The sequence below is a fragment of the Pagrus pagrus genome (assembly GCF_965226575.1).
Source record: "Pagrus pagrus genome assembly, chromosome: 8".
Taxonomy (NCBI): domain Eukaryota; kingdom Metazoa; phylum Chordata; class Actinopteri; order Spariformes; family Sparidae; genus Pagrus; species Pagrus pagrus.
Window position 1 is genome coordinate 13,227,124 of NC_140192.1, and position 23,777 is coordinate 13,250,900.

At 40.9% G+C, this 23,777-nt stretch overlaps 3 protein-coding genes across 9 annotated transcripts; 2 read left to right on the top strand and 1 right to left on the bottom strand.

The window, feature by feature from the left end:
* The first annotated feature begins 3 nt into the window (after positions 1 to 3).
* Positions 4 to 2,042, top strand: hint2 (histidine triad nucleotide binding protein 2). 3 transcript variants are annotated; one of them, XM_084360596.1, is made up of 5 exons: positions 4 to 93; positions 972 to 1,109; positions 1,267 to 1,371; positions 1,509 to 1,581; positions 1,693 to 2,042. In XM_084360596.1, exons 1-5 carry the CDS (start codon positions 55 to 57, stop codon positions 1,782 to 1,784), a joined length of 447 nt encoding a protein of 148 aa, XP_084216722.1. In that variant the 5' UTR covers positions 4 to 54; the 3' UTR covers positions 1,785 to 2,042. The 3 variants fall into 3 exon arrangements, with proteins under 3 accessions (XP_084216722.1, XP_084216720.1, XP_084216721.1); XM_084360594.1 differs by lacking the exon at positions 4 to 93 and adding an exon at positions 370 to 861; XM_084360595.1 differs by lacking the exon at positions 4 to 93 and adding an exon at positions 395 to 723.
* A 555-nt stretch (positions 2,043 to 2,597) lies between these two features.
* Positions 2,598 to 14,218, top strand: LOC311261713 (long-chain-fatty-acid--CoA ligase ACSBG2-like). Of its 5 annotated transcripts, none has more exons than XM_084360589.1 (15): positions 2,598 to 3,516; positions 6,665 to 6,739; positions 6,895 to 7,106; positions 8,951 to 9,234; positions 9,634 to 9,722; positions 10,484 to 10,604; positions 10,717 to 10,797; positions 10,960 to 11,109; positions 11,642 to 11,809; positions 11,895 to 12,076; positions 12,298 to 12,531; positions 12,757 to 12,974; positions 13,055 to 13,194; positions 13,280 to 13,523; positions 13,833 to 14,218. In XM_084360589.1, exons 2-15 carry the CDS (start codon positions 6,675 to 6,677, stop codon positions 13,916 to 13,918), a joined length of 2,274 nt encoding a protein of 757 aa, XP_084216715.1. In that variant the 5' UTR covers positions 2,598 to 3,516; positions 6,665 to 6,674; the 3' UTR covers positions 13,919 to 14,218. The 5 variants fall into 5 exon arrangements, with proteins under 5 accessions (XP_084216715.1, XP_084216716.1, XP_084216713.1 ...); XM_084360590.1 differs by lacking the exon at positions 2,598 to 3,516 and adding an exon at positions 5,008 to 5,100; XM_084360587.1 differs by lacking the exon at positions 2,598 to 3,516 and adding an exon at positions 5,152 to 5,278.
* A 1,855-nt stretch (positions 14,219 to 16,073) lies between these two features.
* Positions 16,074 to 23,580, bottom strand: LOC311261236 (long-chain-fatty-acid--CoA ligase ACSBG2-like). Its single transcript, XM_084359724.1, has 12 exons — positions 23,251 to 23,580; positions 21,883 to 21,971; positions 21,135 to 21,255; positions 20,942 to 21,022; positions 20,612 to 20,761; positions 20,229 to 20,396; positions 19,957 to 20,138; positions 19,168 to 19,401; positions 18,644 to 18,861; positions 18,417 to 18,556; positions 18,086 to 18,329; positions 16,074 to 17,735 (listed from the first exon to the last, which is right to left on the bottom strand). The coding sequence occupies exons 1-12, from the start codon at positions 23,566 to 23,568 to the stop codon at positions 17,650 to 17,652; spliced, it is 2,031 nt and encodes a 676-aa protein (XP_084215850.1). The 5' UTR covers positions 23,569 to 23,580; the 3' UTR covers positions 16,074 to 17,649.
* Positions 23,581 to 23,777: the final 197 nt, after the last annotated feature.

Below are 23,777 nucleotides of genomic sequence, written 5' to 3' on the forward strand. Positions count from 1 at the left end.
TCTCGTGTGACTTCAACTTCCGGTCCGTTGACATAGGAACTAGCAGCCTCTCATATGAGCGCCCTCTACTGTGCGGAAAGTCACAACAAAAAAGTAATTAACGACCTTTTCGACCATGTTTCTGTCTAAATATCTATCCCCATGTGTGAACTGGGACACGAAAAACGAATTATTCTAGTTTATTTCAGTTTAAGGCCATATATAATATGATTTACTATCACGTAGCTAATGTTAGCATCATAGCTAGCATTGAAGAACGTTGAGGCTCTTGAAGCGACCCTTGAGCCCGTTGAAAATGCCGCATTCGGGCGCACTCAAAAATATCGTAAATTTGATACACACAACATTAATACTGGAAATAGTACGATTTTGAGAACCTAAATGTACACTTATAGGTGTAAAGTGAGGATACGATGAGCCATGGAGTCAAATCAAACAATAAATGGCAAAAGTGTCAACTTTTTGCACATTATTTTCATTACAGAAACGTTACACGAGGTTACGCGAAGGCAACATTAACATAAGGTACAGAGTTTCGTCTCTGAACGAGTTTGCTGGACTGTCCACTGGTGTGTCAAACCTGACATTAAACCCTGATATAGTTACTACGTAAAACAAATAGCTAGTTAGCTAGCTATGTATTTGCGACAGCTTCTGCGGACGCGGTTGGTCGGGACCAGAACGGCTCACCTCAGTCGTTTGCACCGTGTTTGTCGAGCCGAGGTAGCTGCAGCTCATAATATAATGTGTCTTGCTGTCTTTCTCATGAACGTTTCCCTTTCGTTAGCTGCAGCAGACAACAATTATCCTACGAGCCCTGGTGGTGGCTGTGGGAAACCTGCAGAGCCCCACCACCAAGAGGTTTGGTCTATTGTGCCCCTCATGTTGTTGTTGTTTTGACATGTGTTGTTTACATGCTAGCAGCAGATATCAGCTCAGAGCTTTTATTTTTCCTCTGTGTCATGTGTCAGAGACCCCTGTGCACCAAAAGTGACGAGGTGAGGCTGGCAGAGGAGGCCAGCAAGAAGTATGGCTCCCCAGCTCCAACCATCTTCTCCAAAGTGATTGACAAAAGCATCCCAGCAGATATCATATACGAAGATGAGAAGGTAAACAAACAACGTCTTCAAAACATGTTGGGGCATTTCACGTGGAGTCTTGTCCAGAGATAAAGAAACATATGTTTGTTGAGATCTAGATAAGAGGACTCAGATGGAATATGTGCAAATCAACACTTCATATATGTTGTTTTTGTGTGTTTATCAGTGTTTGGCTTTCAGGGATATCAGCCCGCAGGCCCCGGTTCATTTCCTGGTCATTCCCAGGGTCCCTATTCCCAGAATAAGTGAGGCCAAAGATGATGATGCTGAGGTAAATTCACTCATCCATTATCTACACCCGCGGATCCACGTCCATCCGTCGACGTGTCTAACTCAATATTTTATCATTAAAAAAGCAATAACTGCTACACCACCAGCTCAATTATACTCTTTTCTTTAAATTTACAGCTCTTAGGACATTTGTTGGTTGTTGCCAAAAATGTGGCGAAGCAAGAATCTCTAAATGAGGGGTACAGAGTGGGTAAGTTATTTTATTTAGTTAATGATCATTGGCACATATTACTTTGTGTGAAAATACAAGCTGTTCATTAACTTCGACACTCAGTTATGGGTATGTTTCTGTCCTCTGCAGTGATCAACGATGGAAAGCACGGTGCTCAGTCAGTTTACCACCTTCACATCCACGTTCTGGGTGGAAGACAGATGACGTGGCCACCAGGATAATGGTTTCATCCTCGTGTTAATGTGTCTGTTAGTCTTTCCTGTCTCTTTGCCTTTTCAGGCTGCTTTCATGTGTTCAATCCCACGAGCATGACATGATACATGCTGGGTGTCGTTCATCCAGACGTTCATATTCTTAAAAAAAAAAAACTTCACCACACAGAACATGATTTGTAAATATGTTGATCTTGAGAGAAGACTTTATGTTGGATACAGCTTCAAATAAAGACACTATTTCTAATATGGAAAGCTGAAAACGCAGTTCAGTTCTTTAATCTGATTCTTGTCAGCAGATAAGACAACTACCAGTTACACAATACAACGAGGAGCTTAATCAAGAGAGCAAAAGGACTTTATAAGTGTGATTCTTCTCAGAAAAAGATTTTACATTTTTTTATGCACATGTTGCATTACATTTTCAACCCAAATTATGTAGAAAAAAAGGATGATTTCACACGATTGGCACTAAGTTTAGAAACGTGATGTTTTTGTCGTGGACCTGTTCTGGCATCAAATCCTCACAACACCTGAGCCAAAAAAATATCAGTCATCGTAGACAATTACCACATCAGTAACAGATTAAAACATCCTGAAAATGAAACAAACAATAACTGTCAAAACATACATACATACATACAAATGTACAAAAACACATTAAAACATAGACGTATGTCAAGTAACTCCATGTGGGAGCATTAAAACTAGTAACAAGTATGCTTGTTATTTATCAATACACTCTTTTATCCCACTCTAATAATTATTTAGCAAGAAAATGCTTCTTTTTTCTGATAATGATATAAGGGACAGTTCACCCCAAAATCAAAAATGGATATTGTTCATCTTTCCTGTTGTGCTATTTATCCATCTAGATTGTTTTAGTGTGAGTTGTCTGCCTTCTCTCTAATATAATGAAACTAGATAGCACTAAAAATACATTTGAAAAACTCAACAGCCATGTCTCTTTCTAGAAGTCATGACCCAGTTACTTGAAATAATCCACAGTGTTTGTTGTGAGCAGCTTCATGTAGAAAGTATCTTCTCTCTACCGAATTACACAATATCCCTGTGCAGAAGGAAGTTCACATCTTACTCATGGACGGGACGCTTGTGTTAGTGACTGCGCAGGATGTAAACATTAATGGCTTCCTCCTCGGCTAAGCTGTAACACGAGTTAGGTTGCCTCTCATCCATGAGGTGTTGCAGTGTTTCCTCCACATTTATTCAGAAGTGGTAAGATAAAATGGACAGTGGAATATAATCTAGATAACAAAATAAAGAACACACACACACAATCAAGCACAAGGCCCAGTGCAAAGGAGTAGCACCTTAATCATGATCAAACAACTAAATATAACAAGTAGCGCTGCTATTACTTGCAGCAGCACAGGAACCAAAACTGAAACCAACAGAGACGCATGCGGAACGAATACTGATGCACGCTTCCTTCTGCGATGTGATATGAAAAAGAATAGTTCCTACATGAATGTGCTCTCAACGAGGTCTGTGTGTGACCTTGAGTAACATGTAATGGGTCTTGATTTCTGTAGAGACACCGCTGTTGAGTTTTTCAAATGTATTTTTTGGCACTTTTAGAAACTTTCACCCTTTCTGGTTCCATTTCATATGAGAGATGATACAATCTGCGCGCCACATTTCCAGTACTCGGCAACTAAGACCAATCTATCAATCAATCTACCATCAATCTAACAATCTAGAGGGATAAACAGCACTAAAGGTAAGAGAATAATTTTTTAATTTTTTATTTTGGGTGAACTGTCCCTTATACAGTATGTATTTACTTTAAAAACATGACATTGAAAAATATTTGTGAAAAAGGGAGGGAAATGGTCGTGGTGCTCAATAAGATATTTATTACCTACAGCACATGGTTTAGAAATACTTTGCTCTTGAAAAGTCCTTGAGTTGTAGCTCTTCATTACCAACACTGCATATTAAAACATAACTTGTGACATGTTTTCTACACTGTGCTGTCTGTGTGAAAAAAAAAAAAGGGGAAGCCCCACTCACTGGTCTGTGTGACCAGATCTGCACAGGCTCATTACACAATCGTTTCAAAGCAAAAGGCTGATTGAATACAGGCTTCCTGGGTAAAAATAATACTCTGAATATTTAGATTGCCATTGTAATGATGAAAGAGCAAGAGGACGAGCAACTGAGACTCTGGAACAAGTTTTTGTTTGTGACGTTTGAGGTGTGACTCTTCACAGGGTGGGGCCGGGCTTTAACAAAAGTTTTAATCACAGTGACCTGTGTTTGGCTGTCCTCACAATATAACTAATGATTTAATCACGTAGATCTGTTTTTCAGTGTGTGTTAGTCAGTGAGCTCGCTGCCATATTGAAGGGAAGACCCTACAGTCATACAACAATGTAACAGCAAAGTAAGAATAAAAGTAAAATTATTCTATTGTACATCAGTGGCATTATCTCAGCCCTTATCACGCTATTGCCACCTACCTCTTGGCACTGCTGACATCAGTCGAATCCCCTGCAGGTGGCATGTGCCCAGATATTATCAGTGAGGGTCGGGTGACGGGGACAGATGTGGTGTGACTGGGTGGTGTGATTCATTGACCGTGGTTCGAGGTCACTGAATTACTCATGAATAAAAGGTAACTAGAGGTCATTTGAGGAAAGTGGTTGAGCTTTCCCCTGCATTTCCTTAAAAAAAACAACATTAACCTCCATGATTACGGCTATCAGACACACGCAGCTGTCACATATATTTTGCTCAGCACAAAAGTGGAAACAAGGTCTATTTATTGATTTACCGAGGCGATAACAGAGTTAGATTTTTGGTCAGTAATCATTGTCCCTTACTGATTTCTCTTACGCAAAATTGGGGTTAAAGGTGTCTCCAACACTATGTAAGAAAAATATCATTTCTTGAGAGTTGCACAAGTTTTGTTCAGCTGTTAAATAACTTTTTTTTATGGGTCAAAGTCTCATCTGTGCCCATAAACCTGAGACAGCGTATCTGGTGTTATCATTAAATCCTCTATCATTAAGGCCTCATTGTGCTGGTCTCTGATAAAGAATGTAGATGTGGGATAATAAACCCCCCTGCAGCCTACTTAAGCTTTATAGGATCCTGTGATCTTTATACTTGTAAATGTTTGGACTGTCGCCAGTGCCAACAGTTGTCAGCTATTTTAATTACCGTAAACAAACAGGTTCAGCTGCAGTCTTGTATGTGTGTCAGGCTCCAGGTCTTCTTCACCTCGGGCAGCCCTAACCTTCGGTCAGAGCTGTCGGTGGATCTTTAACAGGTCGTGGCAGCCTGTGATCACGGGGATTGCGTAAGTCTCTATTGCTCTTGATGAGGCGTGAGTGAAGGGGAGCTGGGTATGTGCTAATGCAAGTCCCCTATAGGCTGATAGTTTCTTCAGGGGCAACAGGCACCGGGCAAAGGTTGACTCAGGTCTGTCCTGACAGCTATTGTCAAGTTGATGCACATCAGCTCTGTCCCAGGAGAAGGTAGCTATCATTTACTAAATGTTTTCATGTTGTGTTGCAGTGTGTAAAGTGTAAACTGTGTAGGGTGTCTTTTGTTGTCATAAACTGCTATAAGGACTGCATGTGTTGTAGAAGGATTTGCACACAGAAAGTTGTTTGTTCTTTGATTCGTTACAGCTCATCTTCTGTGTCAGATGACTGTAATTATCACAGAACATGAAAGAATGTCAGTTTCATTTAAAATACTTCACCACGGACTCTTAGAGCGGATTTACATGCTGACAGAAGCGAGCTGTATTCACCAGCCTGCGGGGATGTACAGTGTGGAGAATATGTTTGAGACAAACACATGACTTGGAGATGGATTAGCCTGTAGCCCCCATTTGATGTGAGCAGGCTCCTCGACTTTTATTGTTTGGTCAACAGAGTCATCAGAGTCGGTCATCTGCTCCTCCACTATGATTGGCTCTAGCTAAAAGCTAAACAAACAGCTACGAGCATGAGTTGTTGTCTCCTGGATGTCATCTTTACATACTGAGACTTTTACCTTGGATTTTCAGTTTTTCCTGTGGGACTGTAGGACTTCTCCTTATGTTTTACTAGAACATACAACTTGAGACTGTTTCTTCAGAGGTAATGTCTCCTTTCTGGGCCGTTTTATAGACTGAAATGTACTTTTTGCAGTGCTTGAATTGACAACTGCGTAATCCAGAGCAAAGACTTTGCCACTTCATATTACCACACTGTAGTTTTGTAAGTCTTGTGAACTTTGCTCCACAGAAATCTTGACCAAAGTTATCTTAAAAATCAGAGGTCAGTCTGAGACTCTGCTGGACGAGCAGATTTTAATCTAATACGATTTTATGTCGGTGAATGTGTCACTAGTTTATGCTTTCACCTTGTATCTCTACAGATATATTGAACTGATTGATTACTTTTGGCAGTGTTGTTATCTGAAGGTACAACTCGTCACCATAACAGACAATTTAGTATTTTTCTAGTGATGTGAAACACACACACTAGATGGCATTATTTCACTGTCTGTTGTACATGTACAAGACATGAGGAGGACACATTATTTAATATCTGACTTAAATTGCCATTTAGTCTTTCAGTGTGGTTATTTGGCTCAGAGGTTCTCACAATGTGGGGCAAAGAGAATAAATCCTGTCCCAATGCTTTCTGGCACAGTTTTCAAAGTTTCGACATTGAGGCTGCAGCTCTACGTGATAACTAGCGATGGCACTCATTGGCTCTGACCTGTTGCAATGTCTTTGGTCAATGTCAGTCCCATATAAATGAGCTGTTTCATAATAGATAATCTTATCTCTGTGTAGGACCCTCTGTGGAGGACATCTGGAGTGTTTTACTTCACGTCCATTTAAGATTTTCTCTGTTTTTTTCCAGGTAATACAAGATGAGCCTCCAAGAAGATTCGATTAAGAGTAACGGCGTTGAAGTCATGGATGTTAATTGTGACAGGTATGTAAAATGATGCATGTCGCAAAGTGGATTTTTTTTATTTTTTTTTACCATTTTCAAGGTGATTATTGTGCAGATTTAATCCGCTTTGTGCCGTTTGATTTTATCCATTTTTGGATAGTAGCTCATTGGTGCCCTGTCAATGACTTCCACAGCCTCTCCAGTCAAAAGCCACACACTCTGTCAGACTCCACAAACTTAGAGACCCACTCCCCTGTCATCCTAAACGGAGGAGCCACTACAGCTGAGCTCAGTGCAGTTTCAGCGTCAGAGGACCAGGAGACTAATTCTTCCAGTGATACTGAGGCACTGGCCGAACCTGACAGAGATCCAGAGCTGGACGAAGCTGTTGCCAAACTTTCCCTAGGTAAGAGTCTGAAGTGTAATGACAGGAGAGAGGGGTAATCTGGAAAAAAGCTTTTGAACTATACAAACTTCTTCTTTGCTTTTTGGTTTTCTGACTCTAGAGCAACGGCTCCCAGGGCCGTAAGACAAATCTGAGGGTTCGTGAGACAAGAAATCTTAAGATTTTTTTTTTCTGCTCCACAAATTCAGTTAATTTTCTGGACATCTGTTATTGTGAAATTCTGCATAGTTTTACATCTTCAGGCTTCTAAAAACACTCAAACGATACAGTCTTAGAAGGCAGCATCACATGCAGAAACACGCTGCCTGTATAAAAGGGTTGTCGGTAGACATTATGTCGCTTTAAAAGATGAAAAAGCCCATAAAACAAACCTAGAGTGCCTACAGTGAATAGTAGAGTTTGTAAAATACAGTAAATCAGCTAAAAGAAAAATCAGAAAGCAATAAAATACAGAAATATAAAGATTTTAATGTAATGATTGTTACATAAAACAAGGTTATAAAATGGGTTTCCTGGAAATCTTTGTGGAACTAACTGATTAATGAGACCCTCTGGCAGATTTTCCACAAGTCCAAGCTTCCTTTGAACTAAAAGGAAACCAGTGTGGAGAAGGTAGTGTAAGACTGGCGTGATATAATCTGCTTGGTGCCAGCACGAACCCTGAAGCAGCATTCTGGAGGGGCTGCAGGTGTGGTGTGAGCCTCAAATGACACCAGAGCACAGATAGTGCAGTCATTTAAAAACAAAGACGACTATTTTAAAATTAGCTGTAAATAGCAATGTTTTGACTTTTGAAATTGCTCTCAGTGACGGAAAAACAACTTTGGATAATCTTTCCGTTCTTTAAGTGGAACGAGAGGACGTCCATCGCTCTGAGCTGCAGGTCAAGCCAGGAGAGGCTCTCAAACAGTCACAGTGTTTTTGGTCACTAAAATTTAAAAGAAGAACAGAGTGTGTGTTGTGCGAGCATTTGTTGATAATATAAATAAGGGAGATGAAATAGGTCAAAGTATAATTACATTGGGTTGGTGAAAGGGACAACATTTAAAGAAAGAGCGCGTGCTGTTTAAAAAATGAAATCTGAATCGGTCTAATGGTGCCTTGGAAAAAGCCCTGTGGGCATTTTCAGATCCAGTAAAGATCTGTTGAGTAAAACTCACATGATTCACCACCAGGAAATGATGCACCTAAAGTTGTTTGCACATCTTTGTGCATAAATTGACAGAAATGTGTGACCTGAAAACACAAAAATAACTGCAGTTCTGTGAAGTTTGGAAATTAGTCTTTACCTCTAAGTGACACACTTAGAAGTAAGCGTCACCACAAGCGTCACTGTGAACAGGAAGAGGCACCTAAGGTCAAAGAGCTGTAACAATAGATAAAATGCTTGAGGGCTAAAGCGTTGCTGACAGCGAGATAAAACAGAACGTTTTATCTTTTTGCAGAAGAACAAACAAAGTTAAAGAAAGGAACAAAAGGATCAATACCATCCGGGAGTGCAGCAGAGTGATGGCGGGAACATAAAATAAAATGACGTGCAATAAAAAATAATAAAAGCAAATAAAAATAAAAAATAAAAGGGAATTTCAGCAAAGCCTTTAAGCATTTTTGCAAAACAAATACAGCATAATTGTTGTTTGTTCTTTCTTAACTCAAGTCTTTTGTACTAAATTCAAATAATATAACTTCACCAAACCGAACCTGATCAGCAGGTAGACATGAACAGCCCCCAGCTTCCTGTTTTGTCTCAGGTAACAGCTTAGTCTTCCTCTGTTCACTGCACAATTAGCAACTCGTGTCAGTAATGGCGGGTAAACGCAGCTGCCCCTTTTGTCCCGGTACAGAAGAGACCAAGGCGGTTCCCCTTTCGACGGCGAATGTGGCAACGACTTTAACCCCAGCCGATCAGCTATGGAGCACCTGCAGAGACGAGGCAGTCAGGCTGAGGATGGAGGGCTCAGGCCCGGCCTCGGAAACTCCCATCACCATCCATCAGATGTTCCTGGAGACGGTGGAGAAGTACGCCGATCATACAGCCTTGGCTTCCAAACAAGACGGCCAGTGGGTGACCATGACATGGAGGCAATACTATGATCAGTGCCGGGCAGCTGCTAAAAGTTTCCTCAAGGTTTGTTTGCAAATGGACTTGTTCTGCATGTGTTGCACAAGAGTTTACTCTTACTATTAAGTCAATGTTTGGGCAGTGACACGATTTTAAGCCTCTCTGCAACAGCTGTGCCCGGAAGCATTATGTTTTCGGGTTGTCCCCTAAACCGAACTGGAATAGAAAGAAATACTGTATATAATACTGGACATGACTTTACTTCCTTTCTCTGATGTGAGACCAGGCTGTTGGAAACCAACACCTGAGTGTGTGAAATTCACAGCTTGCGTTACCTCTCCTGTTTCATGAACGTGTTCTCTGTTTATGAAATGTAGGTCAAGAGTAATAGAGGCACAGTGCCACAGTGTCAGTAAAGATAAATACTCTTTAAAAACAACACACAAACAATTTGTGTTCTTGTAGTTGGGGCTGGAGCGTTACCATGGTGTGGGGATTCTGGGATTCAACTCCCCCGAGTGGTTCATCGCAGACATCGGCAGCATCTTTGCCGGGTAAGATCACATTTACAGATCTCTCACTTCTGCACTCGAGATGCCTCGGCATTGTTTCACCAGACGCTGCACATTAATCTCTGTCCATGTTTATCTCAAAGTCCATCCATGTGTCTCTGCCCACACCTGTTTGTGTTGCAACAGTTTAAAGTCTCAGGAAACATGACACAGGTGTTCACCATTCCTACAATGTTTTGTAGAAAAGGAAGGACACAGCAAAAGTAATGTCTGTATATGGACATGTGATGTTTATGCACCTATTCAAAGACTTTAAAATACCAAAACATTTTGCTTTCGCGCTGAAACTTTAGTTTTTGTATTGATATGCAGTAAATGAAATGAACCAGTTTGAAACGCCAATGCAGAAACTGTGTGTGACACTACTTTGGTTGTTCATAGGATAAAAGAATTTTTGTGTTAGAAACTTAATATCTGATTTGATAATCACATTTCTGTTTAATTCCAATGTTGTGGAATAACTGTCATCTGTCTCCTGTCTGTGTGTAAACTCATTGTGAATGCTGCTGTTTCAGCCAGGACCTCTTTAAAAATCGTTTTTCTTCACCTCAAAGAGGATTTCCTGGTGAAAAGAATAATGAATTATTACATTAAAGAAAGACTTCAGTAATTTCTGCTCAGTCAAAATGATCTGTATTTATCTAAAATGGTGTGTAATTATGAGCCAATTGTTGATACAAAATGTAGGGATAATCCAGAGCAAATCAACTTTTTTATCCTCCTGTATCTGATTTGTGCTGCAGTGGTCTAGGAACTGGAATTTACACGACCAACTCTCCTGAAGCTTGTCAGTATGTGGCCGCCAACTGTGAGGCCAACATCTTGGTTGTGGAGAACCAGAAACAGCTCGACAAAATCCTGCAGGTCAGGAGCTTCATTATGTCACCAGCCCTCAGTGTGTGTCTAATAACAATTGACAAAGATAGACAAAAGATCTGTCCTCACATGACTTAGGTGAATTTGTCGTTCCCAACAGGTTAAAGATCATCTACCTCATCTGAAAGCCATTGTCCAGTATAAAGGGGAGCTGCAGCAGAAAGAACCGTTCCTGTATACAGTACGTTCACTCAGCAAACATATTGATTACATAAATCACGTCTGATCCTACACTGCTGTCCCTTTTAATGCAAAGTTATCTTTTCTACTTGTGGTGTAAGAATTGCAATCAGATAAATGTGTCTGAACTTAAATGTTAAACATAATGTGTGTGTTTCTGTAGTGGGCAGAGTTCATGAAGCTGGGAGAGGACGTGCCTGAGGAGCGGCTGGATACAATGATTGACAGTCTTCGGGCCAACGAGTGCTGTACTCTCATCTATACCTCTGGAACCACTGGCAACCCCAAAGGAGTCATGCTGAGCCATGACAATGTGAGTTATCGACACAAGATACTTCCCTTTGAAATGTTATTCCTTCTCAGGGCTGCAACTCATCTGAAAAATATTATCTAGATTAATGGTTTTGTTTAAAAACTGCCCAACACGACTGCCCAAACTTCAATCCAAATGACGTATGACATATATGACATATGATTAAGAGGGATGTTTGTTCATTTTTAAAAACGATTCAAACAATCAATGGATTACTAAGCTGCAGTTGTGGCCTCCTCTACACTGCTTAATCAATGGCTGATTGTCCTGAAATTGAACTTGAACAGCAAAACCATTCTACTATTGGCTTAACCAGAAAGTTTTATAAGATCTGGCAGTTTATCTGAGCTATTTTTGAAATGTTGGTATTCCTTCCGGTCTCCCATTCATCCTGCTAATGCCTTTTTCCCTTTATCCACTGTTGTCCGGTTTTAAGGCTTGCTTACCCACTTAATTGGGCTTTTCTCTCTATTTTAAAAATTGAAGAACATTTTGAATTAAAGAAATTCCTCTCCCACTTTTTAACCTGCAGGTGACATGGACCGCCCGTACCGCTGTCTCCGTGGTTGATATTAAACCTGCTGAGGAGGTGGTAGTCAGCTACCTGCCGCTCAGCCACGCAGCAGCCCAGATGTTCGACATGTGGATGGGTGTTTGTTATGCCGTGACGACCTACTTTGCAGAACCAGATGCCCTCAAGGTAAGGATGCCCTCTGTTATATAAACATGAAATTAATAATGAAAGTTTTTCCACTTTTCACCATAATTCTCATTCAACTTTACAGGGCTCTTTAGGAACCACGCTGAAAGAGGCGCGTCCAACTTGTTTCCTCGGAGTTCCTCGTGTTTGGGAGAAGATGCAGGAGAAGATGAGAGCTGCCGCTGTCAAGGCATCCCCAATGAAGAAGAGAGTGGCGGACTTCGCCAAGTCCATCGGCCTGCAGCACAACTACAGCTTCATGAACAAGTGAGTCAAAAGGGGTCCGTTGTTAGGACTCAGCATGTTGGTTGTTTGTGCCATTTGTTAATGACGATATGTCTTTTTATCTTTTTATCTAAATTCTGTAACGCTGTAGCACAGATCATTAGAAAGTGAGTCATAATTGTGAGATACAGCCTCCAATTTTTTCCTAATTCCTAAAAAATCTTCACAAAAGTTTCAATTTTACTGTTTCTGTTGTGTTACAGGGAGAATCAGGTGCCGTGGGGCTTCATGTTGGCTAATAATCTGGTCTTTAAGACAGTGCGTGCTGCTCTGGGCTTAGACCGCTGCAAGATCTGCTTCACAGGCGCTGCCCCCATCACCAAAGAAACTCTGGAGTACTTCATGAGCCTGAACATCCCTGTGATGGAGCTATATGGCATGAGCGAGAGCTCGGGTCCACACACCATCTCCTGGACTGAAGATTACTACATCACAAGGTCAATAGCAAAGCGTCAGCTATAATTAAAATGCGTTGGTGATGTGGATGTTACTACAGCATGCTGTGACAACCTGTTGGTAATCTTTTCACTGGTTTAAATTTTAACAAATTAGTCATTTTTGTGTACTAAATGTTAAGTAGAGGAGCAATTGTAACTGGTCAGCATCAGGTCACATGAGGTCTAACCGTTATCATGTTGTTGACTTATGACTGGTCTTTCCAGCTGTGGGAAGGTGATGCCAGGTTGCAAGACGAAACTGGACAACCCAGATAACGACGGAAATGGAGAGATATGTTTCTGGGGTCGACACGTCTTCATGGGCTACCTGAACATGCCTGATAAAACAGCAGAGGCTCTTGACCAGGATGGCTGGCTGCACTCTGGAGATCTGGGTAAACATGACCAGCGCGACTTCCTGTACATCACAGGAAGGATCAAGGGTAAGATGCCATCAAAACAGCTTCTGAAATGTTCTGTCAAAAACTACAAAGGTCATTAAGTTTTTGACTTTTTTACACAGAGCTGATTATCACCGCCGGCGGAGAAAACATCCCTCCTGTGCCCATCGAGGATGCACTGAAGGCCGAGGTGCCCATCATCAGCAACGCCATGCTGCTCGGAGACAAGCTCAAGTTCCTCTCCATGCTGCTCACTCTCAAAGTAACAGGACCTCCATTCCTGCAGACACCCAGCTACTAAACAAATAAAACAAACACTGTAATGACCCTTCTCTCTGCTTCCTCAGTGTGTCGTGGACGACAACGGCGATCCCACAGACGAGCTGAGCCCCGAGGCTTTGGACTTCTGCCAGCGGCACGGCGTCACAGCGACCAAAGTGTCAGAGATCATAGCCAATAAGGAGCCAGCTATCTACACAGCCATTCAGGAGGGCTTGGAGCGCGTGAACGCCAGAGCAACGTCCAACGCCCAGAAGGTCCAGAAGTGGGACATACTGGAGCGAGACTTCTCTATCGGTGGAGGAGAACTGGGTGAGTCGCTGAGTTTGTTTTATGACTTTTCCTTTTGGCATTAAAACGGGAGAAAAGGTCAAATCAGGATACTATTATTAAAGAATGAGGAAGGATTCACTGCAGCTACTCTTAAACATATGTTCATGTCTAATCAGCAGTTAATCAAGGTTGTGTTGTGAACACTGTGCAACACGCCAGACAACATTCCAGTGACGTCTGAACAAAAGCAATTTAATCTCTCCCTCAGAAACATTTTCAAACCTTCTGTGGTTCAAATGACGTTGGGATATAATTGAATTAACCTACTTTTCATTTCTTTCCGTGCAGGACCCACCATGAAACTGAGGAGGCCCATTGTTGTGAAGATGTACCAGGAGAAAATAGACGAAATGTACGAGGTGACGAAACAGTAGACTGAACCACACAGAGATAAGATACTACTGAAGAGAGAAACTTTATCAACAGTTTGTTGTATGCAGACGTCAATCTGGGAAATGTATAAACCTCTTTTCACCTGAATGTTAAAAGTGCAAAAGATATTTAAGGGAAAAAAATCTGATTCTGATCGTGTTGTAATGGAATAGAGGTTTGTGCTGCTATGTGTTATTGTGTTAAGTTTCTGTTGTCTGTTAAAATCGATATTTAAGTTGTTAAATGTACATACGGATTCACAGCAGCTGTGCACACTTTGTAAATAAAACATCCAAATCAGAGCCAAAAGCTTTCAGTTTAATATGTTGTGAATTGTACACGATAACTCAGCACCAAAGCCACATGAAGGGTGGCACTCCTCTTTAGAAGTTTTACATTTTCACAGTTTTCAATGAAAATGATGTGAACTATAATCCACTGTGGCCTAAAGGACGACACTCTTATTTTGGTCAGAAGCACATGTATTTTATTTTGTGATGTTTCCTGTCTCATGTTGTGTACAAGATAATCCTCACCTGGCAGAGCTGCAGACATCTTAAGACTTGAGGTGATGTTTGAAATATTTTTATAATGTGATACGAACATTAATAGCTTGAATTTCTCCAATCACAGGCACATGTGCAAACTGTAAAGCATACATTTTTAATTTGTGCTACTCCATGTACAGTTTAAGTAATATTTAAAAGGTTTATTTTGTGATAGATGTTTCCATGATTGTTAATAAAGAAATCTATGATGTCTAGAATTTTTTTAATCACCCTTTTTTTTATGTATTACATGTGGACAATGTATATACTGTAGGAGGGATCTGAACAAGGGTTGAGTGAGTACGCCACGTTGAGTATGATACCATCAAAAAAAGATCTGAAGCTGAACTCTGAGGCTGTTTTGTAAATAGTTTTCTAATAAATAATAGATACAGCAACTTCTGCCCAACCTATTTCAATTTCAGGCCTAAATGAACAACTTCCTGTCAGACCAACATACTCATACGTACGGACACAGATCATTTAGTCGGTTGAACAGATACAGATAATGGTTTACTCGCTCATCCCTAATGGGTCCCGAAGGTATTGTGTTTCTGACATCTTTCTATGTTTCTGCTGCTAAGACGCTTTCTTTCTTTCTTTTTTGGTTTGTTTTGTCCGTCCAATGTGACGATATGTAAGATAACAACGATGCTATGATGAAATGAAATCGCTCTCTCTATATTCAAAGGCTCCTGAACTACAGAGTTCAGTCCTTCGTCTCCTCTTTGTGTCATTAGATGTTTTTCTTGAATTGTTTTTGGAGGAGGCGGTAAATAGACTTGCATTTATTTAACACTACTCAAACCACTCAAAGCACTTTACAACACTTGTGACATTCAGCCATTCACACACACATTCACACACTGATGGCAGAGACTGCTATGCAAGGTGCCGACCTGCTTATCAGGAGCAATTTGGGGTTCAGTGTCTTGCTCAAGGATACTATATCGCGCAGCTGGGGATCTGGGGATCGAACCACCAACCCTCCGATTAGTGGATGGCCCGCTCTACCTCCCGAGCCACTGTCGCCATGTGGAGGTGGGGTCCTGAGTCAATCCTTTACATATGTTTGAACATTTGTAGAATTTTTACAAAAAGGTTGATGGATTAATTTCTGAGTGTGTCAGCACAGGAGTGGGTCTATCTTTTGTACAGATCTTGCGTATAAACACAATAAAAAAAATTGTTTTTTTGCTCTTTGCCGAGGAATTTCATACAGATAATGCCCAGTTGTGACCTCTGATTCTGTATCTGTAATGAACAGATGCTACAGCCCGATCGATGACTGTTCAGTGTGTCCGCACCATCTGCATTAATCTGGATGTCTTCACAAAAGCTCCACTAAACCTTTATCCCTTTGCTCTGGTCTGCATGAACATATTTTGCCACAGGGGATTGATTATCTTCATCATCCTCATAAAAATCACTCATAGTACTTGTAGGTCATACACCGCCTGAATAAGGTTTCTCTCCCATTCACACCCCCTGACTAAAATAAACAATGATACGGTCGAGTTTATCTTCATTGGGAGTGCGTCTTGTGTTTTGTTCAGACAGTCTGATAAATGTTTTAAAAAGAAGACACACCCTTATGAACTCAGTTTGGTCAATCTACCCACATCACAGATTTCTTTTATTGACAATCATGGAACATCTATCAGAAAATAAACATTTCGTTATTTGTCAAGCTGTACATGGAGTAGCACAAATTAAAATGTATGCTTTGTAATTTGCACACGCTTGTGATTGGAGAAATTCAGGCTATTAATATTCATGTCACATTATAAAAATACTTATTCAAGCATCACCTCAGGCTTTAGAGGGACTATCTGCAGCTGAGGATTATCTCGTGCACACAATATGAAACAGGAAACTGGCAATTAATGCTGTAAAATCTTTAAATACAAACATAAAAAAAAAAAAATACTTTTGAGTTTTATCTTCCAGGTCACAGTGGGTTATAGTTAACAAACATAACTGTGAAAATGTGAAACTAGCTGGTTCAATTCCCCGGCTCCACCAGCTGCATGTCGAAAGTATCCTTTAGCAAGACCTGATGAGCAGGTCCTCACCTTGCATGGCAGCCTCTGCCATCAGTATGTGAATGTGACGTGTGTTGTAAAGTTATAAAGTGCTACGAGCAGTCAGTAGACTGGAAAAAGGTAAAGAAGTCCATTCACCAAATTGTTTCCAGTGAGCCAGTGAATATGATGCCTCACTGTAAATGGCAATATTTGGCTCTGATTTGGATGTTTTATGTACAAAAGGTGCTCAGCTGCTGCGAAGCCGTATGCACATTTAACAGCTTAAATATTGATCTGGAACAGACAACAGAAACTTGACATATTAAAACTAGTGTTACAGTTCTCGAGACTGGTCTCAAGAACACTTTTTTGAAGGTGTCAATCTCGTCTCTGAATCGACTGCATTTTCACCCGGTCTCAAACAAAAAGGACTGGATTTTATTTCAAAAACCAGAAAACCAATATCACTGTGTTGAATAATTGTTTGCTCTATACTGGACATAATGATGGTTTCTATTTGAAAGCAATAGTCACCTAGAAAACATGATGCACGCACAAAAAATTGCATTGTGTTAGGTTTACGGTAAAACATTATTAAAAGAGTGTTGAATAAAGATGATTAAGTGGATTTTAGCTGCTTAGTGTTTGTTTGTTTGTTTGTATGTGTTAATAGAACTCAAAGCACAATTCCCACACATAAGATTCACCCACAGTATGCAATCAAGACACTTATACATACATATATCCTGTATATGGTAATAAAAGAGGTGAATAAAGAGGAATCTTCATGTGTTTACTGTCAGTGTTTTTTTTTTATGGGAATGTGTATATTTCTCATCAATTTGAGGACTGACTATGGTTTGCATGTTCGACGTAATAGCATTAGTGTGTCCGGCCTTGGTCTTGCTATTGACTTGGTCTCAACACCCCAAAGTCTTTGTCGCGCTACACTCACGGATTTAAACATAGCAGCACAAACCTCTATTCCATAACAACACAATCAGAATCAGATTTTTTTTCCCTTAAATCTTTTTTGTCTTGCACTTTCAACATTCAAGTGAAAAAAGTTTTATACATTTCCCAGCTTGACATCTGCATACAACACAATGTCGATGAAGTTTCTCTCTTCAGTAGTATCTTATCTCTGTGCAGTTCAGTCTACTGTTTTGTCACTGCGTATATTTCGTTTATTTTCTCCTGGTACATCTTCACAACAATGGGCCTCCTCAGTTTCATGGTGGGTCCTGCGCAGGAAGAAAAAAGAAAAGTAGGTTAATTCAATTTAATCTCAACGTAAAGATCAGTTTCTACTGAGCAACACCTGCAAGATAACAACATTTGAACCACGGAAGGTTTGAAAATGTTTCTGAGGGAGAGATTAAATAGCTTTTGTCAGATGTCACTGGAATGTTGTCTGGCGTGTTACACAGTGTTCACAACACGACCTTGATTAACTGCTGATTGGACATGAACATATGTTTAAGAGTAGCTGCAGTGAATCCTTCCTCATTCTTTAATGATAGTATCCTGATTTGACCTTTGCTCCCGTTTTAATGCCAAAAGGAAGAGTCATAAAACAAACTCAGCGACTCACCCAGTTCTCCTCCACCGATAGAGAAGTCTCGCTCCAGTATGACCCACTTCTGGACCTTCTGGGCGTTGGACGTTGCTCTGGCGTTCACACGCTCCAAGCCCTCCTGAATGGCCGTGTAGATAGCTGGCTCCTTATTGGCGTTGATCTCTGACACTTTGGTCGCTGTGACGCCGTGCCGCTGGCAGAAGTCCAAAGCCTCGGGGCTCAGCTCGTCTGTGGGCTCGCCGTTGTCGTCCACGACACACTGAGGAAGCAGAGAGAAGGGTCATTACAGCGTTTGTTTTATTTGTTTAGTAGCTGAGTGTCTGCAGGAAAATGGAGGTCCTGTTACTTTGAGAGTGAGCAGCATGGAGAGGAACTTGAGCTTGTCTCCGAGCAGCATGGCGTTGCTGATGATGGGCACCTCGGCCTTCAGTGCATCCTCGATGGGCACAGGAGGGATGTTTTCTCCGCCGGCGGTGATGATCAGCTCTGTGTAAGAAAGTCAAAAACTTAATGACCTTTGTAGTTTTTGACAGAACATTTCAGAGCATACACAGAAGCCTTTTTGCATCTTACCCTTGATCCTTCCTGTGATGTACAGGAAGTTGTGATCGTCGTGTTTTCCCAGATCTCCAGAGTGCAGCCAGCCATCCTGGTCAAGAGCCTCTGCTGTTTTATCAGGCATGTTCAGGTAGCCCATGAAGACGTGTCGACCCCAGAAACATATCTCTCCATTCCAGTCCTTATCTGGGTTGTCCAGTTTCGTCTTGCAACCTGGCATCACCTTCCCACAGCTGGAAAGACCAGTCATAAGTCAACAACATGATAACGGTTAGACCTCATGTCACCTGCTGTCAGAAAGTTGCACTACAGCTGCATTCCTACTGAAATAACATAATGTCACTAAACACTTCAAAACATTTTCAGTTAAAAATACTTAACAAATCAATGTCTGCTAGCTGTCCCCTCAGGACAAGTAAAAGTGAAATTTTCACCGAAGGGAAAATTACCAACAGGTTGTTGTAGCATCTTGTAGAAACATCAATATCAGCAATGCATTTTAACTAATGGTGACTCTTTCATAAGGCTTTCCTGCTGACCTTGTGATGCGGTACTCTTCGTTAGAGGAGATGCTGTGTGGACCGGAGCTCTCGCTCATGCCGTATAGCTCCATCACAGGGATGTTCAGGCTCATGAAGTACTCCAGAGTTTCTTTGGTGATGGGGGCAGCGCCTGTGAAGCAGATCTTGCAGCGGTCTAAGCCCAGAGCAGCACGCACCTTCTTAAAGACCAGGTTATTGGCAAGCGTGAAGCCCCACGGCACCCGATTCTCCCTGTAACACAAAAGGAGCAGTCAGATGTATACCAAGGGCACAGGTTATCATTTGGAGGTGAAGATTTGTTAGTAATTAAGAACTGGGACCAAATTGATCATGGCAGCGTCTGTCTGTTTGTGCACCACTTTGGTCCTGAATAAAAAATCTCAACTGTTTCCAGGAAAATGTACCATGACTGGAGGCTGTTTCTTCTAATTATGACTCACTGGCTCATGATCTCATTATTACGAGGAAAGATTTGGACATGGTTAAACAGATCCTGTCTCTTCTGAATAAACATCCTCATACTATGTAATGTATTAATCCATGTCGGCCCCAGCCTGCTACACTTAGTCTGGACAGTCTCCCCATTAGAGATCTTGCAGTGTCTGACTCTATGTGTATCATGCTTAATTCAGTTCTCCAAGTCACTTTAAACCCCTAAAAGCAAAAGCACATTTCAGTGAGCTCCATAAACACAGCTCAGTCTTCATCCTCACTATTTAACAAAGGTAGTGTCAATTTGCCTCTTCAACAGAGCAGTTATTAGCCTGGAAATGGTTATTGTCTCACTTGTTCATGAAGCTGTAGTTGTACTGCAGGCCGACAGACTTGGCCCAGTCCGCCACTTTCTTCCTCGTTGGGGGTGCCTTCATACCGACAGCTCTCATCTTCTCCTGCATCTTCTCCCAAACGCGAGGAACCCCCAGGAAACAAGTTGGACGCGCCTCCTTCAGTGTGGTTCCTAAGGAGCCCTGTAAAGATAAAGATGAATGAGAATTATGGTGATAAGTGGAAAAACTTTCATTATTAATTTCATGTTTATTCAACAAACGTATCCTTACCTTGAGAGCATCCGGCTCTGCAAAGTAGGTCGTCACAGCATAACAAACACCCATCCACATGTCGAACATCTGGGCTGCTGCGTGGCTGAGCGGCAGGTAACTGACTACCACCTCCTCAGCAGGCTTTAGATTTACAACAGCTAGAGCCATGCGGACTGTCCACGTCACCTGTAAAAAATGTTTTTTCTAATTAAAAAATGTCTTGAGCTCTCACAACACAAATCAGCAAACAAATTGCTCACACAGACTCACACACACACACATCAGCATCAATGTCAATGACATTTTGAAAATAGAGCTGAAAATGTTGCCAGATCTTGTAAAACTTTCATGTTTCATGAGCAAATAGTCCAATTGTAGTAAGGTTCAGCCCGATAACTCACATTGTCATGGCTCAGCATGACTCCTTTGGGGTTGCCAGTGGTTCCAGAGGTATAGATGAGAGAACAGCATTCGTTGGCCCGAAGACTGTCAATCATTGTATCCAGCCGCTCCTCAGGCACGTCCTCTCCCAGCTTCATGAACTCTGCCCACTACAGAAACACACACATTATGTTTAACATTTAAGTTCAGACACATTTATCTGATTGCAATTCTTACACCACAAGTAGAAAAGATAATTTTGCATTAAAAGGAACAGCAGTGTAGGCATCGCATACAGTAAACTATCAGATGTGATTTATGTAATCAATATGTTTGCTGAGTGAACGTACTGTATACAGGAACGGTTGTTTCTGCTGCAGCTCCCCTTTATACTGGACAATGGCTTTCAGATGAGGTAGATTATCTTTAACCTGTTGGGAACGACAAATTCACCCAAGTCATGTGAGGACAGATCTTTTGTCTATCTTTGTCAATAGTTATTAGACACACACTGAGGGCTGGTGATGTAATGAAGCTCCTGACCTGCAGGATTTTGTCGAGCTGTTTCTGGTTCTCCACAACCAAGATGTTGGCCTCACAGTTGGCGGCCACATACTGACAAGCTTCAGGAGAGTTGGTCGTGTAAATTCCAGTTCCTAGACCACTGCAGCACAAATCAGATACAGGAGGATGCTCATTTGCCTACAGTTTGTATCACCAACTGGTTCATGAATACACATTATTATTATTATTATTATTAGAGAGAATTTCTTTGGACTGAGCAGAAAAGACTAAAATCTGTGTTTTAAGTAATTATTCGTCTATCCTAGAAAAAACCAAAATGGCGTCTGTCAACACACCTAAAGCAACACATATAAAATGTAATAAACATCGACAACCAGAGGAGAGAGCACACCGTTTCTGCATTAATGATTCAAACTGGTACATTTCATTTATTGCATGTCACATACAGCATGCTTTGCTAAAATCTTTGAATAGGTGCATAACCAACACAGGGTCAGTGTCACTCATCTTTCCAAGAACAGTGACTGAATATACAGACAATACTTTTTGCTGTGTCCATAGTTTTTAAGAAAAAAACCAGTGCAGAAATGGTGAGCCTTACATCTGCATTATGTTTCCTGAGACTTTAAACTTGTACAACACAAACACATGTGGGCAGAGACACATAGATGGACTTTGAGATAAACATGGACAGAGATAAATGCGCAGCGTCTGGTGAAACAATGCTGAGACATCTCGAGAGGAAGATCTGTAAATGTGATCTTACCCGGCGAGGATGCTGCCGATGTCTGCGATGAACCACTCGGGGGAGTTGAATCCCAGAATCCCCACACCATGGTAACGCTCCAGCCCCAACTACAAGAACAAGAGTTGTGTGTGGGGTTTTTTTTGTTGTTTTTTTTTATAAAGAACATGTATTTTTAATGGCACTGTGCCTCTGTTACTCTTGACCTACATTTAAAAAGTCACGAACATGTCCATGAAACAGGAGAGGTAACACAAGCTGTCTATTTCACACACCCAAGTGTTAGTTTTCAGCAGCCCGTTCTCACACCAGAGAGACGGAGCAAATTCACTGTTTACAAAACAGGTGCCAGGAATTGAAGGTTTTGTGCCGTTTGTTCATGTTGGAGTAAAGTAAAGTAGTTAAAGTAGTTCATTGCTGCACTAGTTCACTCTGTAAATGTAGAATATTACACACAGTGCAGATAATTTTCATTGTTTTGCCTCTTTAAACACTGGATTTAAATGAAACAATGACTATGACTTTACATTTCTGACTTTAAGCTTTGCTGCTATTTGCTTAAGACCAGACTGAAACAAGCAAGAAGTGAAGTTGCTGCAGTAAAAGTCTGGGGGAGCATTACCAGGAAAGATACCAAACATCTGCTCATGTCTGTGGGTCAGATTATTATATATAATCACCTTATTTTTAAAGATATGGAGGGAGTCTGCATATATTTGAGGATACATGTCAATATATTGTATGTATATGATTATATGATTTCATAATATGTTGATAAGTATATAATGATATGTATTTAAAAACCTATTACTTAAAATAAATTGTTCCATACATATATAAAGATAATACATGTTTTGAAAACATATGGTAATATTTTTTTTAAATATATAAAAAATGACTAATTGATATATTTGTCAACATGTAGGGAACATATTGATAGAATCAATAATACATTGCAAGTACATTATTAAATATATATTTCAATACATATGAAGATGACAATAATTTAAAGTATAAGCCTGAGTCAACTTGTCCTTTTCACCTTGTAATATGTAATTAAAAGGTGAAAATATTCTCATATCACTGTTTAATTGACACAAATAATGAAAAAAAAACCCAGAATATTAATATATTAGATTAAAATGTTGCATAAATCACTTGACATTGCCTGCAGTATTAGTCTGCACATAAAGGCTACAATTCCTACATCGTCAGCCGCCTTAAAGCTAAAAGTGGTTTAATCTCACAGTTAATGTATTTTCAAATGTGCAATAAAGAGCCAACATACAAACACATGATGTGTCACTGCTTAATATATCCTGATTGCACTGCAGTTATAGTATATTTTTCTACATATAAAAACAAATCATAACTTGCACACAAACAAACCTTGAGGAAACTTTTAGCAGCTGCCCGGCACTGATCATAGTATCGCCTCCATGTCATGGTCACCCACCGGCCCGCTTCCTTGTAAGCCAGGGCTGGAAACTCTTCATACTTTTGCACCGTCTCCAGGAACATCTGATGGATGGTCATCGGAGTTTCTGAGGCCGGGCCTGAGCCCTCCATCCTCAGCCTGACTGCCTTGTCTCTGCTGGTGCTCCATAGCTGGTCAGCTGGGGCCAAAACTGGTGCTGCAGTAGACAGGAGAACTGGCTTGGGCTCTTCTGTACTGGAACCACAGGGGCAGCAGCGTTTACCTGCCATCACTGACTAGTCAAATCCAGAAGACACTGCACCACACCAAGACACAGCAGGAGAGTCAGATGTATGAGAGGACTGAAGACATCTCGGGTGAGTTTAGTACACCTGCAGTCAGAACAACAGGATTTCCAGGTTGTGCAGTAAATGGGGAAGGCAATCTTGATACCTGAGACCAAACAGAAAGCTGAGGAATGTCCATACCTACCAGCCAA

Bases quoted from the DNA above. Each gene is read 5' to 3' on its own strand.
- hint2 (XM_084360594.1), top strand. From the start codon at position 637: ATGTATTTGCGACAGCTTCTGCGGACGCGGTTGGTCGGGACCAGAACG. The intron at 1,110-1,266 runs GTAAACAAACAA...TGTGTTTATCAG, and splicing joins TCATATACGAAGATGAGAAG to TGTTTGGCTTTCAGGGATAT. The intron at 1,582-1,692 runs GTAAGTTATTTT...TGTCCTCTGCAG, and splicing joins AAATGAGGGGTACAGAGTGG to TGATCAACGATGGAAAGCAC.
- LOC311261713 (XM_084360589.1), top strand. From the start codon at position 6,675: ATGAGCCTCCAAGAAGATTCGATTAAGAGTAACGGCGTTGAAGTCATG. The intron at 11,810-11,894 runs GTAAGGATGCCC...TCAACTTTACAG, and splicing joins CAGAACCAGATGCCCTCAAG to GGCTCTTTAGGAACCACGCT. The intron at 12,077-12,297 runs GTGAGTCAAAAG...GTTGTGTTACAG, and splicing joins AACTACAGCTTCATGAACAA to GGAGAATCAGGTGCCGTGGG.
- LOC311261236 (XM_084359724.1), bottom strand. From the start codon at position 23,568: ATGGCAGGTAAACGCTGCTGCCCCTGTGGTTCCAGTACAGAAGAGCCC. The intron at 21,023-21,134 runs GTCAGGAGCTTC...CGTTCCCAACAG, and splicing joins AGCTCGACAAAATCCTGCAG to GTTAAAGATAATCTACCTCA. The intron at 18,330-18,416 runs GTAACAGGACCT...CTGCTTCCTCAG, and splicing joins CCATGCTGCTCACTCTCAAA to TGTGTCGTGGACGACAACGG.